Source organism: Cottoperca gobio, chromosome 13, assembly GCF_900634415.1.
Source record: "Cottoperca gobio chromosome 13, fCotGob3.1, whole genome shotgun sequence".
NCBI classification, from domain to species: domain Eukaryota; kingdom Metazoa; phylum Chordata; class Actinopteri; order Perciformes; family Bovichtidae; genus Cottoperca; species Cottoperca gobio.
Window position 1 is genome coordinate 16,820,332 of NC_041367.1, and position 20,067 is coordinate 16,840,398.

General features: G+C 40.2%; 1 protein-coding gene across 1 annotated transcript in view; it reads left to right on the forward strand.

Moving 5' to 3' along the window:
* Window positions 1–19,969, forward strand: part of frem2b (FRAS1 related extracellular matrix 2b) — a 51,630-nt gene extending 31,661 nt beyond the window's left edge. The window contains exons 7-24 of the mRNA XM_029445869.1: window positions 6,273–6,422; window positions 7,252–7,461; window positions 7,564–7,761; window positions 7,881–8,045; window positions 8,382–8,564; window positions 8,650–8,780; window positions 8,878–9,033; window positions 9,247–9,550; window positions 9,725–9,856; window positions 10,056–10,387; window positions 12,652–12,844; window positions 12,969–13,073; window positions 13,272–13,399; window positions 13,474–13,608; window positions 14,678–14,804; window positions 15,347–15,534; window positions 15,626–15,772; window positions 16,982–19,969. Of these exons, the coding sequence (XP_029301729.1) occupies window positions 6,273–6,422; window positions 7,252–7,461; window positions 7,564–7,761; window positions 7,881–8,045; window positions 8,382–8,564; window positions 8,650–8,780; window positions 8,878–9,033; window positions 9,247–9,550; window positions 9,725–9,856; window positions 10,056–10,387; window positions 12,652–12,844; window positions 12,969–13,073; window positions 13,272–13,399; window positions 13,474–13,608; window positions 14,678–14,804; window positions 15,347–15,534; window positions 15,626–15,772; window positions 16,982–17,482 (3,485 nt within the window). The 3' untranslated portion in view covers window positions 17,483–19,969. The remainder of the gene's footprint in view (window positions 1–6,272; window positions 6,423–7,251; window positions 7,462–7,563; window positions 7,762–7,880; window positions 8,046–8,381; window positions 8,565–8,649; window positions 8,781–8,877; window positions 9,034–9,246; window positions 9,551–9,724; window positions 9,857–10,055; window positions 10,388–12,651; window positions 12,845–12,968; window positions 13,074–13,271; window positions 13,400–13,473; window positions 13,609–14,677; window positions 14,805–15,346; window positions 15,535–15,625; window positions 15,773–16,981) is intronic.
* Window positions 19,970–20,067: the final 98 nt, after the last annotated feature.

Consider the following 20,067-nt stretch of genomic DNA (forward strand, 5'->3'; position numbering starts at 1 on the left):
ATACATTACAGGTCCTCAGTGTATTATCACACAGAAACAGGAGAAAAGAAGGCTCAGGGCATTACAGGTTTAACTTTACTTAGACTGACAACCAACGTTAACAGTCTGCACTCAGGTTTATTCCTGCTTTATCTGTAATCATGTTTTCTTTGCCTCTAGCTTTGTCACGATGGCTGAGTGACAATCAGAATCTCCTTATGCATATCAGTTGTCAGACATCGCCAAACTCACAAGGATGCCCTATACAGCATGATTGTAAGGGACAGACTACAGCCTCCTTTTGTGGAAACATCCTTTGTTTGCATTTTATTGTTATTCTCAAATTGTGATTCTTACTGTTGACAAGCCTTCAGCGTGACGTTGAGAGAAACAATGCCTGGAGCTAGTCTGACATCAGCTTGACTGCCTGAACATACATACACACAAAGACACATACACTATGTGTAAAGTTTGTGCTGCAAACTAATTTGGATTAGGTGCTGGAGGTGTTTAGGTTGCCTGCATTCACTGAATAATTGGAATGTGAAGAGCGGGGAGAAATAAGGTGGTGTCAAGCGTTCATATCTCCCTGAAGGAGGTGATAATGAAATGGCTTGCATACTGATGGTGAAGTAAATAGTAAATAGCTCCGAGGCAAGCAAAACTAAAATTATCTCCTTTCTGGAAGAGTAGAATTGCAGTAGGAGATTCATTCACACTCTTAAGTTCAGCTATCCTGGCTTGGTATTAGATTTAGGTACATACTCCAGGTTCCTTTCCTAACTCCACTGCAGCATATTTGGAAGGGAGGAAAATGGGGGCATCACATCCTTCTTTGTCATCCCTCTTGCAGCAATTGCTGCCCAGTGGGTGTACATGGGAGGAAGGAGTCGGTGCCTGGCCGAGCACCTGTCCCTGCCTGTGAGAGGTCTTTGCTGGGGCTCCCCAGGAGGGCTTTCAGCAGCTACACCAAACTACGGGCTCAAATAGTTCTAAGAAACATACACTACTGATATCAGCAAAACTTAATGTCAGCAATACGTCTTCTTTTCAAGCCAACAAACCAAACCAAACCAAAAATAATGAAATTAGAAGCCACAGGGCACGAATGTTTGCACCCCGTGCTCCATGCAAACACACAGTCTTGGCCACCTACATACAGTAGGTGCATGCACATGCATGAAACCACACGAGTGCAGTAGGAGGTGGAGATCGTATTGTCTGACAAATGTCTGATAGTAATCTGACAATTTATGGGAATCTAAATTGAGAATTATTATAGCTTTTACAACTAAATGAGTTGACGTTTACTGCAATAATAACCAGTTTCGAAGACACTGTGCAATGGAAGAGAAGGCAAGTTTTCTTTCCAAGCAAAACATTAATTAAACTAATTAGCACACCTTCACCCGCAGAGAGAGAGAGTCATTAAAATCAGCTTTGTTTGAAATGAAAACCACCAGACTCTAACATGGCACAGGAATTGTAATTTCTCCCTCTGAAAGAACTCTGTTGGCAAATGATCTCAGACAGAAAGTGTAACCGAAACCCAAGAAAATCCCACTGGGTGGTCGTCAAACTTTTCCCATTTTACACATTTTGGTCTACAGGAAATCCATTCAGAAACAAATAATTTAGTAAATAGGTGTAATTTTGTACATTTACTTAATTTTCCCCATGTATAAAACAAAAATTGTTTACTGGAATTATTTGCCGTTTATTATTGCAAAAACATCCCATAAATCAAATACTACCAAACTGTTTTCCTTATTGATTTATACAATTTCCAGCAATAATTTAATATAAGCAGATATATTAAAGGGATTGTTACCTTGATATAGGCATAAATGGTATATTAGACTTTTTGATGGATAAGAAAGTTCTATCATCTCATGGTATATATTGTGATTAGGGCTGTCAAGCGATTACATTTTTAAAATCTTTTTGATTTATTTATTTAGCGTGTGCGTGGTGCAGTTTCTATTTAGTTCTCTCCTCTCATTTCCTCTGCTCTGTAGGTGTGTGTGCACATAAATTAGATAAATAACATAAGTGTTTAGTTTATTTAATAAAAGAGCACCTGTCAATGTGAAAAGTGAGTTGTGACGGGGGGTGCTGTCAGAGCTCCGTGCTTTCGGAGCAAAAGTCAGGGGCATCTAGGAGCGCGATTAATCTGCGTTAATAACGCGTTATTTTTTCTGTGATTAATTAATCGAAATTAATTAATTCGGCAGCCCTAATTGTGATACAACAAGATGCAATTGCTACACTGAAAATGCAAGCGAAAAAAAACAAGTTGTTAACATCATGTTACCTGTGAGCATCAAGGTTAATACAAGTTTAGAGATTTTCATGTTTTGTTCTAAGATAATATATGTCAGTAAATACCTCACTCGTGAATTTTAAAGCTTTTAAGTGTGTTAAAAAAAGTGGTTAATGAGACTACAGAGGTTGTCGGAGACATTACACATCATCACCAGTCCGCCTTCACAGCCTTGTTGTGTTTATATTGTGCTTCTTCTAACTTTCCTACAAAAATCAGTCATCCCTGCAGCACTCTATCTGTACACAGTCACAGAGATTACAACTGTGCTTCCAGCCTGTCCAGACCTACAACAAGCACATTTGTTAGTCTGGGTGCGAAGGTCGTGAGGGATCATTGTCTGCTTGCTGCACTTTCGATCCTTACTGATTGTCTGGGTTGTCTATTACACGGTTATTTTACCAAAGGGCCAAAGCCCCAGACACTGAAGGGCTCTGAAAAGCTCAGGTACTATGTGTCACCAGGTTTTTAGTTATTTCATTAATTGAAAATGTGTTTGAAAAAAAGCACCACTACACCAAAGTATAATGTGACCTGATAAGAGTGTTTTCTAGCATAGACATACTATACACAATGCACACAGTGGGAGGAATGGGTATTAAAAAGGCGGTAAGCAAGTCATTTAGCTCAGGTCATGCAGAGGAGGCACATGGAAGTGTAGACACTCCAATGTAGAAGTGCATAATGCCAGAGACAAAGTGGAGAGGACAAAGCTACCTTAAGAAAAGGAGGGAATCAATAAAAAAATAAAAAGCAGAAGCCAACAACTAAAATAACAAGTAAGGACACAAAAGGACTGGCAAACAGAATCTTAAATGACAACAGCACACAAGTTTGAAGGAAACAGTAAAGAGGAGGTACAAATTAGCATGGTCAATAAAAACATAAAAGGGACTTGTGGATAATTAGTGGAAAACTATGTGTGCATGTGTGCAAAAGGTTATTGCTGGTTGATGTTTCATATTGCTAATAGAGATCTATCCACACAGCCTATTAGGCTTTTACACTCTCACTTCTATCTTCTCAAAACCATACATACATACTGAAGCAACTAATGCACAAATAAACACACAATACTATGGAGCTGCTGCTTAGTTTGTGCCAAGCTCCTTGCTAATGTTAACAGTTGACTATGTTTTACAACAGAGACAGGAAATATGTTTCTCTTTTTTCTATAAAAAATGTAAATCTTCTGGTATGTAAGACTGTTAAGTTTACAAGCTGTCCATGCGTTCTACAGTAGCTTGTGCGGACAGCTGCTTTCCTCAGAATACCTGCAATTTTCCCAGCTGCAGACCATCTGCACATAAACTGTCCACACCCTTACAGTTTCCACTCTGGCTTTTAGGTACCATGGCTTTGGAGAAACTTGTCTTTTCTTGCAGAGATAATTGCTGTTTGATATTGTCTCTGCATCCGGGAAAATGTTTTGGTGGTTAGGGCTGTAAGACATGAGAAAGCTTGTACAGCAGGACTTCACTCATGTATTTATAGTCTTGTGTCAGTTGCCTGTAAATTTTGCTCCGGTTCTGAAGGTATGATTATGAGCCGTTTTAAAGATGGGCGGTCCCGTGCGTGTGCAGTGTATCCTGGATGGGGATGAATCAAGGGGGAACCCTCAAACCCTGTCATTATGTCTCACCTGGATTTCCACTCATTCTGATATAAACAGATGTCCAAAGTACTTAAGCAGAGAGATGCCTCTTGGTTTCAGAGCCTTCTTTGAAAATGTAAATGTTTTTTAAAGTCGTCAACAGTTAAATTTGTAGATTATTCTGAATGGAGCTTGTATATGTTTTTGCAGCTGGAGAGAGTTTTGTCAAGCACACAGTGGGCAGAGGAGCATTTGCCTGGGCTCAATTGAATCTCACCATTAGAGAAGCCACTTAGCGCTGTGGGAATGTCATACAAAGTTCAAGTAGAATTAAGCAGCCAGTGGGAGTGTAACAGTCCCCTTAGGGAGGCCTGTGTCTCTCCTTTCAGCTCTTATTTTATTTTATGTTCACACATATGCAACAGTAAAAAAAATATTTCCTTTGTTTGGCTTTGTATTTCATAATGAAATGACTATACATATGGTGCTCTTAATAATGACTTCCAAGAAGGAAACCAAGTGGTGAAGCAACTATTAATGAAAACACTAATAAAAGTCATGTAATAATAAAATGTAATCTTATAAATCAATAACATTTGTTGTATTTTGAATAAATGAAAGTTTATACACCTTACATAATCTTTCATAATAGGTAGTTCTAAATCTGGATCATCTCCACTTAAATTCAGGTAACTTTATACTGTGTGGCGTAGAAGGCTGGAGCCCAGGAGCCAGAGGTTTACCTTTCAGTTAATGGGCCGTAGCTCTTTGAAGCTCACTGTTTGTCTGCTTCACAAACCTTATCTGATTACTGGACTGGTACAACAGGGCCTGAGTTCCTGGCTGCCAACCTCAGGCGCGTATATCTGATTACTCCTCCTGTTCCTGTTGGGGACCCAGTGCAGGCAGCCAAAACCATCTTTGTTTGGTTTCTCTGTGGGGAGCTGCAAGCCTCTTGATGCAGCACTCATTGTTCTGGCTGTGCTCTCAGGACAGATTAAAGCATAAAAGTTTTCTGTCCTTTGCTTGCGCTTAGGGAAAGTATTATTTCAACCACAAAAATTGCTCCCCTGAGATCCACAAATCCCACGCCTTTGCCTAAAAAGACTATTTCCTTTTTAAAACGAGTCTTATCTTGTTAATATAGAGCGCTTACTGCCAAAGCAGACTGCATCAAAATATGCAATATCATCCAAGACTCCCATTACTTGGAAGAATAATTATAACGTGCTAAATAATATTGATCAGTAATTGTGCCCGGCAGCACTGTTGACAGTGAATCTCTTTTTTTCCTGCTCTTGTATTTTGGTTTCATTAGATAACATAATCATCCCGCAGTTACAACAGTATAGATTTGTTTTTGTTCAAAGCATTGCTCAGTTCCACATCCCCCTCCTCCTTTTTGCCTCATACTGTGTGATGAGAAACAGCTAAGTATCGCTTTGTAGGTGCAGAGTTTCATTGTCATGGAAACCACAACTCTGCCCATAGCCATCGCCATTCACTTAATTTATTCATTATTTGGTCACAGCTGCTTTCAAAAGCACAAGGTTTTTACTGCTCAATAGTGGCTTGTTCCTATTAGTGATCATAGCAATGATGCAGGTATTTGATCAATGCAAAGTACAAACAGCTTATTTGTATTGGTTTCAGCCTGTGGCCGCTCAAGTTTTTTTTATGTATTGTTCTAAGGACTCTGACTGACTCCCTGCAGGTTAAATACATAACTAGTCTCTTTTTGATGGCAGTTCTTACAGTAGCCGACTACACCACATATAGGCTACAGAGGTCCAGGCTACAGCAACCTTTTCACAAGCAGCTTGACGTGACGGAAAACAGTCTCTGAAAGGGTTAAATAGAATAATAGTTTGGCTGCAGTGGAATCTCAGCTCTTAGAAATACTAATTGCAGTCAGGCAGGCCTGGGCTGGCACATCGAGCTCTACATCCCCCAGACCTCCTGTCAGGCCTCCTGTCTGCCTCTCAGACCCATCACTTTCAAAGTCAGCCCCACCACCGGGCTCATCCAGAACAAAACCAGAAAATTCAGCTCTGCCTTCAGGTTGCTTTTTGTCTTGTAAGACTTGATTAATGAATACAGATGTAGAAATCCTCCCGAAACATAATTCCAGGAAGTTAGAAAGTGTTATTTAAGGGCTACAATTATAGTGTTGACTACCTGCTGGTGTTTTGATGGAAACATTTCCACAATTTCTCCTGTAATCAGTGGTAATCTTACAGAGTACGCTGGCTATAACAGATCTTACACAGCAATTACTACAGGCATTCACGTATCCTGTTGTGAAACAGCTAAAAGATGGTCCTCCTGTGTGCTTTTCCTCATCTCCCTCACACTTTCTTCTGTTGTTCTTCCCAGCACCCATCTTCTACTTTGGCAACACAGACTACCACGTGGATGAGAGTGATGGCTTCGTGGAGGTACAGGTATGGAGGACAGGGACTGATCTTTCCAAAGGAGGAACCGTGACAGTGCGCTCCAGAAAGACAGATCCTGTCTCAGCTGAAGGTACGTGCCCCTGCGAGGCGCCTTTCTCTGACAGCTTTAGCTAGTTAGTGCTAGAGAAGTGTAAACCACAGAAAACAATAGACTTAATTTATCACCCTTATGTCACTCTTTATTTTGCTGAGCTCAAAGGTCCATGGTGATGTTAAAGCTGCATATGTTGGGTTGATGAACTGGGGAATATAAACATTGTTTTCGGTTAGAGGGATAGACGTTAGGGCTTTTTCTGTTAGGCCCTTGTCTTGTAGGCATCTGATATAATTTATACGCTTTGGACGCCAAGACTGGTCCCTATCTTCCCAAGCCTTCTCAACAGTCTCTATTATCTCCTGCCCCCAGCCAGTCTTCTCCTTCTTGCACAGATTATTACCATCTCTGGCCTTGTCTACTTTATAACTGTTAATATAACTAGCAACTAATCATATGCAAGCCCACACTTATGCACATAACTGGGTCATAAGTACATGAGAAAACCCTGCGGGCAAAGGGTGAGCTCTCAGTACTTAAGACTTTTCAAAGAATGGCAAATGAATAACCTGTTTGCGCTCGGGGAGATATCCAGTTTCTTGCTGCTCTCTTTTAATCACCCAACATCCAACTGTTGGCTTTTGACCACGAGATAGTAAGGGTTATTTTGTCAGCATATAGGGTATTTCCTTTCATCTTGCTCGCTGCCTGACATTCACAAATGAATTATGGAGTAACATGAGAACTGCTGTCGAAATAAGATCTGGTGTTGAAAGTGCTGTCGTCCATTTGCGTTATATACACTATATCCTATAAGCGCTATGTTCTCTGAAACATTCCTGACCTATATTGTGTTTTGGAGCAGCTGGTGTGGATTACGTTGGGATCAGCCGGAATCTGGACTTTGCACCAGGGGTCACCATGCAGACGTTTCGTGTGACCATCCTGGATGACCTGGGCCAGCCGGTGCTGGAGGGGCCAGAGAAGTTTGAATTGGTACTCCGGATGCCCATGAATGGGATCCTCGGGGAGCCGAGCAAGACTAGCATCCTCATCAATGACTCCGTCTCAGATTGTGAGTGAACGTCTTGGTTGTAATAAGATGTAAACATTGTATTAAGATGTTTATGCTGTATTTCTGATGTTCATTTCTGGGTTTAATTAATTATTGTTCCAGTGCCAAAGGTGCAGTTCCGGGATGCCGTGTATGTGGCCAATGAGAACTCAGGGCAGATCTCAGCTACTGTATACCGTAGTGGAGATATCAGCTACAAGTCCACAGTGCGCTGTTACAGCAGGCAGGGGACAGCCCAGGTCATGATGGACTTCAATGAGAGGCCCAACACAGATGGTTCAATCATCACCTTCTTACCAGGTGCTGTAGTCAAACCTAGCACACGTCCGTTTGCACGGTTTATGTTTTCTTTACATGTTGAAATCAATTATCACATATGTAGACATTAAAGATCTTTTCCCTTCACATTTCTTTTTTAGGAGAGATTGAAAAGCCTTGTGTACTGGTGCTAGTCGATGATACAGAACATGAGGAGCAAGAAGAGCTCCGCCTTGTGTTGGGAAGCCCAAAGAGTGAATCTCCATTTGGAGCATCTATTGGAGGGCAGAATGAAACGCTCATCAAGATAAAAGACGATGCAGACAGTAAGAATGTTTGTTTTACACGTTGTTCATTACAATAGTTCTCTTTGAATGCCACCATGTGCAGAATAGACATATTATTATAACATTCAACTTTGAGCCCCTCTATGGGCCGTGCCCCCCAGTTTGGGAACAACGTTTTGAAGCTATCCTACTGGCATAATGTAGTTTGTGAAAAATAATTGGACAATTTGTTTAGTCTGTGTTGCTGTTTCCCCAGATCTACCACAGTGTCTTTCATGAGGCAACACATTCAGAAGGTTTCACACACAGGGGCTTTCATACTTGGTATACTTTAAGGTTAGAGTAACCTGTATGATTGAAACTATGCTTTCTCAGAGGCGATTATTAGGTTTGGAGACACCAAATTCAGTGTAAATGAGCCAAAGGAAAGTGGCAAAGTGTCTGTGGTGAGGATCTCAGTGCTTCGTGTTGGAGACACCTCCAAGGTCTCTGTGGTCCGAGTTCACACCAAGGATGGATCTGCCACTTCTGGGGAGGACTACCATCCCGTCTCTGAGGGTAAATAATACCACAGATCACTTTAATGAGCATTTATTGGATATTTGCTAGAAAAATATTAATCAAATCTCTCCTTTCTCTACAGAAATTGTGTTCAAAGAGGGTGATACAGAGCACTATGTGGAGGTGGAGATTTTATATGATGGTGTCAGAGAAATGAGGGAGGCATTCACTGTGCACCTGACGCCTGATGAAAACATGGTGGCGGAGACAAAGGTGAACATTGAGCCAAATTAACATATAATTTAACTGCCAAGTGTGTAACTACCTCCTCTTCAAATATCCTCTTAATTGCCCTTGCTTCAATCAACAGATGAGCAAAGCCATAATCTATATCGAGGAGACCAACACTATGGCGGATGTCACCTTCCCCTCGGTGCCCAGAGTGGTTTCTCTGTTGCATTACGATGACATCGACAGGACTAGAGACTCTCTCCCTGTGGCCGGATACCCCGTCATTTGTGTCACTGTATGTCCCAAATGATTCATTTAGCAAGACTTTCTGTCAGTGCAGTTACCGTTAAATACCAGTAATGAGGTAGTATTTAGAGATGTACACACTTTGCTCAATTATCAGTTACCTTGAGGACTCATCAGGAGAATACAGAAATGACTTTGGCTGCTGCAGTGATCTTTGAATGCATTTACTCACAAGCATAATTTCTTCTTTCCCTTTCTCCAGGCCTGTAACCCCAAGTACCCAGACTATGACAAAACAGGCTCAATCTGTGTAAGCGAGAACATCAACAACACCCTAACTGGTTATCGTTGGCTTGTTAGCGCACCCACCGGCCGTGATGGAGTCACCAGCCCTATGAGGGAAGTTGACTTTGATACCTTCTTCACGTCCTCCAAGCTCATCACTCTGGATTCAGTCTACTTTCAGGCTGGTTCCAGGGTTCAGTGCGCCGCTAGGGGCGTGAACTCTAACGGGGATGAAGGTCTGGAGCTCAGTAGCCCCATAGTGTCCATCAGTATTGAGGAGGGTGAGTGCAACTCATTCTCTAGCTTGAAATGTTTAGTCTCTCTCATGGAAATGGCTCAGTGCGATAAGCAGCTGCTGGCTAAAACTGAAACATAAAAGATTTTCTTTCTGTGGAGAATTGTTAGGGAAACAAAACGTTTGATGTTTGTTTGTTTATGGCGTGGCGTGGCTGCAGGAATGTGCCAGCCTCGTGTTGCAGGCACAGTGGGGGCCGAGCCCTTCTCTGCCAAGCTGCGTTACACTGGAATGGAAGAAACAGATCACCCCAATCTCATCAAACTAACTATCACCATGCCCCACATTGATGGTAAGAACAGCAGATCAAATGTCTAGAATAATCTTCATGGAGGTTGTTGGTTTGAAACCCTTCTTGATTTGGGAGACTCTTGGTGCCATACGTCTCTCATCAATCACAGTCTTTTACTTACAGTTAGTTTTTCCTAAATAGTGAATCTAACACTCCCATGCTTCCACTTTCTGACTGTTATATGTGTATCCTCCCTCAGGTATGTTGCCTGTAGTGTCAACCCGAGCCCTGTCTAACTTTGAGCTCACGCTGAGCCCTGACGGTACCCGTGTTGGCAACCATCGCTGCTCCAATTTGTTAGACTACGCTGAGGTCAAGACTCGCTACGGCTTCCTTACTGAAGCCACCAAAAATCCAGAAGTGATTGGCGAAACGGCGTCTTACCAATACAGCGCTTCTCTAAGGGGATCCAGTACACTACGATTCTACAGAAACCTCAACTTGGAGGCTTGTTTGTGGGAATTCACCAGCTACTATGACATGTCTGAGCTGCTCAGTGACTGTGGAGGCAACATTGGGACTGATGGACAGGTAAGCAGCCCTATCATTGAGCTTCAGCTCACCTCTGACCCTTGTTGTCATCTCTAGGCATTAAGAGCAAGGAGGCCACCTTGAGGATAGGAATGTGGACTCAGATACAGCAGATACATTTTCATTTCAAAATCCTCCTGGATTATCAATTCTTATTAATCATTAACAGGCACATTAAAACCCTGCTTGCGTACTTGGTTTTCCTTTAAAGATCCTAAAGTAAATACTAGCCTGTGGAGTTGTCCATTATTGTCTGGAGAACAGTGTTAATCTCTGTAGTCATTACTAACCCAACACTCTGCTCCATTCAACTCCTGGTTATTTGTCTTCTTAAATTGGCAAGTCGTGGTGGTCTAGTGGTCTGTTGGTTAGGCTTCCAAATATAACACCGTAAGGTTGTGAGTTTATTCCATTGAGCAAGGCACTTAACCCAGAGTTGCTCCTGTAGTTAGGATACTGTAAATTGCTCTGGATAAGGAGCGTCTGCTAAATGACAAATGTAGTGTAAAGTCAATAACCAGCAACATATATTATTCACATGTATTCCTCTCTTTTGCTATGTGTACAATGTGCTCTTTGTAGCAGCAGCAATTATATGTGGAGCTGGAAAGAGGAAATGTTAAAGCCCTCTGTGTCCTTTTAGCACACATGCCTTCAACATTTGCATTCACCTTGGAAACCTACTGTTAGTTGACTTGCAGTTAATTAAGGTACAGTGTTGATAAAGAAGGGCAGTAAGAGTGCACGGAGCACATCATGGTAAAAACCTCCACTACGCTCCCTACTGAGGATTAATAATTAAAGCCCTACAACACTCCCAAATATATGTTGGCTCTCAAGCTACTGTATATAAGAGTGTGTATGGGTTTGTTATTATAAATGGGAGTTTGTCATTTTACATGGCTTCAGGTTTATTTAATATAAAAGGCATCACACAGGTGATAACAGCCATTCCCAACAAGTGGAACTTTGCTGCCTGCAGCCGTGATGTAAATGAGAATGTGCCGGTAATAAACATGTCTTGACAAGTAAGCAGACTACTGCCGCTAATATAAACTTTACCTTGAGGTTAAATCAATAATGCACAAACTTTGCATTGAATGGGAAGCACTTCACTTCTGCCTTCATTGATTAGTGGTGCCATTAATCAGAGATAATCCAATAATGTATAATAGAAAAATAGCAGCCAGAAGATGGTTTTAAACCTCAGACTACTGAAGAACACACATCTAGCAATAACAACTCTGTTCTTATGCCTATTGTCTTTCCATCAAGGGGGGAACGGTATACAATCAGATCTTATACAGCTCTGTATGTAGATTGTGTTGCTATGGTTACTGAACAGAGCAAAAGACGGATGTATAGATGCACACACCGAGGCGTCACAGGTTCAGTTTCAGGATATGTAAGGCAGGATCATTAGAAAAAGAAAGTGTCTTTGTTTGTGGGTGCCGCTGTGAACCGAGCGCTCCCCTAAGTGAGCAGGAAGGCTGAGCTAAGACAGGCCAGGGGCCAGTGTCATGTCACAGTGTAGGGCTTAGTGCCCAGCTTAACAGGACCATAGGAATCTATTAAGGCCCAGCAGGATGTGTCAGAAGGCCAAATTATTTGCCTGAGCTCTCAGCGCCCAGAGGCGTAGGCATGTCTCTACATGAACACAGAGCCAGTGTAGGCAGGTACCTCTCACAGGTCAGAGGAAAGTGCAGATACCAGAGCAGAGGACTTTCACTACTTGGAATCCTCTGACCATTTTAGGACATTTTGGAGCAATTCTAAATCCCCAACAAATGTAAATAGTGCATTCTGTGTGTTGTTGTTTTTATGTTAACAGATAACAGCAATACATTATGGTTTGGACACATTTCATTTGCAATTGAAATGTTTTAAATGGATTTAGAAAAAAAAAATGCAGTACTTCATCGGTAATGGTTTGAGTCAATTACTATTTAGAATACATTCAATCTTACAGCTATAGAATATCAAGGGAACATCATCAACATTATAGGAAGGATATCCCTGGAAAGTGCTATAAATTCCCTAATTCATGCGTTGCCAAGTCTGATCAATCTGTGGACTGAAGTACTGTACAGAACATAAATTGCATAAATCACCATAATGTTAGAATATTGTTTGTTTTTTATCCCTATAGGTATTGTACATGCACTTTATTCAGGGATGTTTTCCTCTCGATAGAAGGCTAGATTAATATTTGAAGTAGGATTTAAATGTTTTGCTCTTACACAACAATTTGGTTTTCACTGCAGGTGTTGAATCTGGTCCAGTCCTATGTGACTCTACGAGTCCCGCTCCATGTCTCCTATGTCTTCCACTCCCCCGTGGGAGCAGGAGGATGGCAGCACTTTGACTTACAGTCAGAGCTGAGGCTCACATTTGTGTACGACACTGCCATCTTATGGAGGGATGGTATCGGTAGCCCACCAGAGGCTGAACTACAAGGTAAGACTGGAGTAGTAGTTTGCAATCTAAAATTCAGGACAACTTAAAGATTCATGTTTACTAAATGTGGGATTTTAAATGAGTTAAGTACCCGAACTAAAGCTGTCTGTGATTGTCTTTGCAGGTGCCCTGTATCCAACCAGCATGCGTATAAATGGCCAGGGACGACTAGTAGTCAACTTCCGCACTGAGGCGCGATTCAGAGGCCTGTTTGTGTTTGCACATCCAGGTACAGTATGTCATAAAGAAGGGATGCAAAGTTGTGTTTAACAGTCTAAATTGAATGCCGTTTTAAAGCATGTCGTAATATTTTGCATAAAAGCTTAAATGAAACACATTTCTTGTTGTAAAATATGTTTAGTGTAGGAAAGGGTCCGATCAGTTAAAACTGATTAAAATAATTAATGTATGTATTTTTTCTTTTCAGCTTCACCACTCACCTCCATGGTCATGTGTCCGGACCACCCTGGTATAACCTTTAACCTCAGTCTTGTAAGGAATGAGCCAACCTACAACCAGCCCATCCAGCAGTGGACGTTTGTCTCTGATTTTGCTGTGAGTAAACATTTTGTGTTCCAGTTTAATTGTTTTTGTACCTAATCCTTACTAAACATAATTTCCCTGCTCAGGTGCGTGACTACTCTGGCACGTACACAGTGAAGCTGATCCCCTGCACATCCCCTCCCAGCCTGGAGTACACCATCCCTACTGTCTGCAACCCCAGAGAGCCTCTTACCTTCGATATGGACATCCGCTTTCAGCAGGTGACCTCCCCTTGTCTACAATTAGATGTTAGAAGTGTATTGATCCTTGTCAGGAAATTTAAAACAGGATTCAGGAAGAAATGGAGGATAATATTTTCTGAGATGAACATCAACATAAAATTGCATCGTGAGGCTCTGCCATCTTATAACAATCAACATTAGTTTTAAGACGAGTTACAACTACAAGTTAAGAGCTGCTGTGATACCAACACCTGGTTAAAACAGGAACTTGCCTTTATAAATTTGCACAATTTATGAAGAAGTCCTCTGCCCTACAGTTATACTCCTCAAATCACACTGATGTCCTTCTTCAGAAGGATGAGCTACAGCTATAAAGAGGAGCTAAATGTTTTATTTTGACTGAAGGCTGCCCGGCTCCTTAGTAATGAATAAAGGAGAATGAGTAACTACATTAAAGACATATCATCCTGGATTCATTAATTCACCCTCATTCATTACTTCCTGTAAGACACACTTCTTTGTTCCTATTCAGTCATTTATTTTCCTGCCTCTCTCTGTTATCCCATCACATGAAAAATGTAAGAGGAAACTCCCTCCTGGTTCACTCCATCTAATCAAGTTCTCATAAAACTGCAACGTTCCTCCTTTACGCTGACAGGAACAAATCTCTAATCATCATCATCTCCCTTTTAATCCATTTAGCTGCACCTGCAGTGGCAAGTGTCCAGCTCCTGATGCTGATGCCAACATCTAACCACCCCAGCATCAAAACTCCATCTAAAGTGATAATAGCAAAGCTGGCCAAATTCATTAATTGTTTTGCCTATAAAATGCCAGAAATAAAGACAAAAATATGTATTAAAATGTGTTATTTTGTCTAAAAGTAAAAACAAAAAACAAAACAGACCAGACTGTGAACTGAGCATTTTCTTCAAATGTGTCCTATTCACATTGACAATGTACGAATGACCAGATATACATACATTTCAATGGTGTGTTTACTAGGATCGAAAACGATTGTTCACCATGTGTCTTTATTGTTAACCCTGCTTGTCTTGATCTCTAAACACAGTTTGTGTGTATTTGTCTCTCTTCTGTGTGCTTCTAGGTTAGCGACCCCGTGGCTGCAGAGTTCAGTCTGAACACGCAGATGATCTTACTCTCTAAGCGGACGCTCTGGCTCTCAGACGGCTCCATGGGCTTTGGACAGGAGAGTGACACTGCCTTCTCACAGGGTAAGGCAATAACATCCAGTCATAAAATACCAACTGCTCTTAAAAGTTTATGGATTAAAAAAACCATAAACAAACATGATCAAACTTCAAATCAAAATTGCATGGATGGCTGAGAATGTATTTCTTTGCTTAGCTCCTTGGACGTCTAGATCATTCTACAGATCAAACGGAAATCCCTGTGTGATGAATATTTCTGTTTATTTAGCAGAAATGTTCTCCATCTGACCCAACAGCATAAAATTTAAATAAAAATGAGGACTCCATGAAGTGTCGTTTTGACCACTTTCATGTCTTTCCCAACACAAGCTAATGAGCTGAATTAGATTTTTTCCAACATCTCGAACGTCTTTGAAAAGTCCTTGAAGCTGAGTGTGGAAAGCTCTTGTTGCCAGGAATGAGAGAGTAGTTTTTGCTGGGGATTTGATGAAGTTCTCAATATTGTTGTCTGAGCAAAATAAAATAAAAAAGTTTTGTAAAACGTTCCACACATGCAATGTGTTACATGTTTTGCAGTGATGAAAACTGGATTTATTTTCCCTCAGGTGATACAATTTACGGCAGAGTGATGGTGGATCCAGTGCAGAACTTGGGCGACTCCTTTATTTGTAACATAGAGAAAGTGTTCATGTGTACTGGAGCTGATGGATATGTCCCTAAATACAACCCCAGCAACTTTGAGTTTGGCTGTCTGGCTGATGCTCCCTCACTACTCTACAGATTCAAGATAATTGTAAGTAACAAACGTATATCTCATCATGTCACATGTGCTTTGTGTCCATTCAAACCTGAACATTAATTCCTATGTCATCTTCTCATTCCAGGACAAAGCCCAGCCAGAGACCCAGGCCCGCTTATTTGGCAATGTAGCTTTCAACGCCTTCCTAGCAGTGGATGACCCCGGCGCTTTAGCTCTAGTGAGACAACCCGGGTCAGATGGTTTCAGACTTGATTCCTCAGCTCTCTTTCAGGTCAGCATGAATGTCAAGTACAAGAAACACATTCAGCACACATCCTTGTGCATTCTCATATTGAACCAATCTGTGATGCACCTAGAGGATATTTTGTGCTGGAATTGAAAAATTTGGCATCTTTCTGTGTAGAGAGCAAGTTAAAAAGAATGTTTACTGTATAAGAGTCACAGGAAGCGACCTTAAAAGATGTTTTTCCTTTGATATTTTACTTTTTATTCTTAACAATGCGAGAGAGAAAAAGACTCACTGACCTGACACGTGAAAAACCTTACTGCGACTGAGCAATTACGTTATTGTGTGGTCTGGCCTTTATATGGCCTTTAGTTTAGTTTATTAGCACAACGGAGGTGATAAAAGCAAAAGTATAGAACAACAAAGACAGCATAGATTGTACAAGACCACAAAGGGCTTATAGTAAAACCTCCCTTCTGGGATTTACAATGTATGCTAATACTATACTGTACTATAGAAATGTGTTATGTTAACATTATGTGATAATAAAATGAAGAATAAAACATTAAAATAAGTTAGTAGTTAAAGTGATAATAGTAATAATGATAAATAAAACATTAAACACATAGCACATTAACTATGGCACAGTGTTGTTTTTTACTGAAATACTGACACATACAAGTTTTGATTGAGAGGAGGAGACTTTGATAGACTGGCAGTCCAAAGTGATGGCCCTCTGTATTATTTGGCATATTGTCCAAGAGTTGTGTGAAAACAAGGAAAATAAATATAATCTTTCTTGTCTGGTTGGATATGGACATCAAAGTATAAAAAAAGAAAGAAGAAAAAGTGGTTAAATAATGATCTGATCACAGGATCGTATGTAAGATAAAGTCAGTATCAGTATGTTTTATAATGGCTGAAAACCTTTTTGCTGTTTAACTCCATTGAACAGTAATTGCTCAAGCCACACTGTATGTTTGCGGTGGAATCATATTTTTGGTCGGATAAATAAAATATATATATATATATTATATATATAGAAAAGAAAATGCCACAACACACAGGGGTCCCTGAAGGAAAGCTACATCGACAGTAGCTGCATTTCTTGTAGTGTTCAAAGTATTTTATGGTGGGTTTTCCTTTTATTACTGAACTCGATCAACAAAAGGACCTAGTATATTGCAGAAAGATGTGCCATAAAAATGACATACAGGTATCATTTTTTAAAACAATATTTGTTGCTCTGTCCAGGTGTCTGCAGGGAGAGAGTGGTTCATTCACACCATCTACACTGTCCGTTCTCGGGACAACGCTAACCGTGGCATAGGGAAGAGAAGCCTGGAGTACCATGTGATGAGCCAGCACACGAATCTGCTTCCAAAGGGTCCACATCGGACCAGAAGATCAGCCAACGATGTGCCAGATGTAATTGAGGAGATCGGTCACAGTAACAACCGCGGCACCAACATCCTCCACATCGCGCTGGATCGCGGCAGCCAGCAGAGAACGAGCCCAGAGAGGGAGATCTTCACCAAAGGGATCATCCCCCGTGAGCTCAACCAGAGAGACAACAGTGATGACAGACTAGTGTTGATCATTGGCGTCGTTGTCGGGCTGCTCCTCACCGTGCTCATCATCATTGTGGTGGTGTTACTGGTGCGGTCCAAGAGAGGCAAGAAAGATGTACCGAAGAAATCCAGCAGCGCAGAGCCCATGATGACGCAAGCCCTCAGCGACAGCTCAGAGGTCTAACACACAGACTGATGATTGAGAGTTTTAGTTGATATTTTTGTTTTGCAAGTGCCTCACATTTAGATAAAAAAATTGAAGATTGTGTGTGAAGCAACACAAACTACAAGAGCTTTGATTCTATTCAGAAATCTACTTGAATTACTGCATCACTAACTTGGAGACGGACTTTGTTAGCAGCTGTTTCAAGGCACTAGTCAAGTTGTCAGCACTCACTTATTGATTTGCTTTTTCATGCCACTCGATCCAAAAAAAAAAAAAGGTGTTATTACATTTCCAAAGGTGCTACAGAAGATGCCTCTTAACTTGAATGGCATTTAGTGTTTTACAGAGTAGGTCAAGAGATGGTGGATATCTCGCATACTGCAGTTGTTAACAACGGGCTTTGTATGTTTGATTTGCTGCATCAAGACACTGTCCATAGTTTGCTTCCACTGGGTAAACCTGTCTGTTTTTATCGAGAATGATTTGTCCTTAGATTCAGTGCGTGCCTAAGAAATCACAAATTTGAGGTTTTATGATGTATGTTATGGTTTGTCCTGTGTTTCACATCCAAGTGAAAAAATATATTTTTTCACATTCTTTTCTTGTGCTCATGTTTTTGCATGCTTTTATTTTTGTATTTTAAGAATGTTTAAAATTGTACAAAAAAAAGTCTCAATGCTGATTTGAATGGAATTGTGACATGCATTATATCTGCTGTATTTCCACCAGTGTATCCCATGAACAACAGTAATTATCAATGGCCAATTGTTATTGTTAAATTCCCTCTAATATTTAGTTGTTGAAACACTGTATGATTTTAAGAGCTTATAATTGACAAACGGCACTAAATCAAATAAGAGAAGTCAAACGGTTAGAGTCTGTAGTATTGAATTGACTTTCAAGACAGCTGGTCTGCAATGTACAGTGTACTATAGTAGCGGTTCCAGATCCGCTATGTCCAACAGTAACCATTTTCACTCTTGGTATAACAGGTATGCTGAATCTCTAAGTGTTGACTACTGTAGTTTAGCAGATAGAGCTGAGACTGCAGACCCCTCTCACAACAGGGCTCTGTGTTGACTCTGCAATTACATTTTTAAAACCTTGAATATAGTCAAACAAGTTTCGCACATTTCACTAAAGGGAATGAAACGTTTTGCCCTCAGTCATCATCACTAATGTCAGAACTGCTGTCCTCTTGCCGATTCATTAGTTTGAAATGTATTTATTTATTTTTTGAATGCCTGTTATGTAGTGCCGAAACAAATTATAATATCATTTCTCTCTCCCTTTTTAATTTTGCTTTTAACCTATCGTTCTTAAATTGTATAACTTGTTATTGGGATTTCTATATACAACACATATACAGGTTATGTGCCATGTTTGCATTAGAACATTGTGCACATAAGATGAACATCATACAAACTTTCCATATATCAGTGTTGTTGTTTTTAGTTTTTTTTCTCCAGTTCCAGGCACAGGATTGCCATAAAATCTGATTACCTCATACTACTGTATATCGTATGATAGACACTAACTTCATAATCAGTACTTTATAAATGTCAAGTTTATTTGCAATTTTACTTTGAAATTGAATACAATTCTATGCAACCTGTGATATCATACCTTCATGAAATGTTTACCCCAACTATGATTTATTTCAGTGCACAATTTGCTTGCTTCTCTTGGTTTGACACTGTATCCATGTACTGTGGTTATTTTATTCCACTCTAATGCTTTGAGTGCATCCTCAGCTTTTTTTATGCACATGTATGTATGTATGTATATACATATGTATTACCTATGAATATACCATTTGGATGTTTTGGGAATGGTTACTGTTAAAATGCATACTGTATGTGCTGTAAGTATTTGTAACATTGACCAGAAGCACAGCGTGGTCTGCTAATAAATAATTTTTCAAGAAATGTTATGTTTTTTGATTAAACATATGTTTTAGCTTGAAGCTGTTATTGGGCAGTGTCTCAGTGAATGTCTTTGAACTAATATGCCAGTTATTTGCACTGGTCATCATGTACACATGTTTCCATAAACATTTTTGACTAGAAATGCTCAAAATCACATGCAACCATTTCCACAACAGTAAAAGAAAATCTAAAAATATACCTAATTGAGCTTCAGTTCCATTTTCAAAATGAGAACTTTTGAGCACAGTCCGCCTTTTCCATTAAAGCAACAGAGAAAAGGAACTCCCTTCTATCCCATATTTAAAAAAAATGTTCTTTGATGGTAAAAAGGTTATTCAAACAAGGAAAACTGTTCTGTAAATATATGTATCATGTGACTATATAGATAAAGAACAGTATTGTTTTTATCCTTTTTATTGTATGTAATACAATGCTGTTTGTTTTTATTGTTCACCTGCCCAGGGACAGGGGACGAAACTGAGCTTTTAGCTATATCTGTTTTTCAAGTATTGAAATGTATGTTTATTATACCCTTTTATTCCCTTTTTCCCCAGTTAAAATAATAAATGAGAAAAGAGTTGCAAGTCCATAAATAATTGTACTCTAAGCTACTACACACTATTCAGAGGATGCTCATATTATTAATTGCAGGATTATGAAATATACATTTATGCT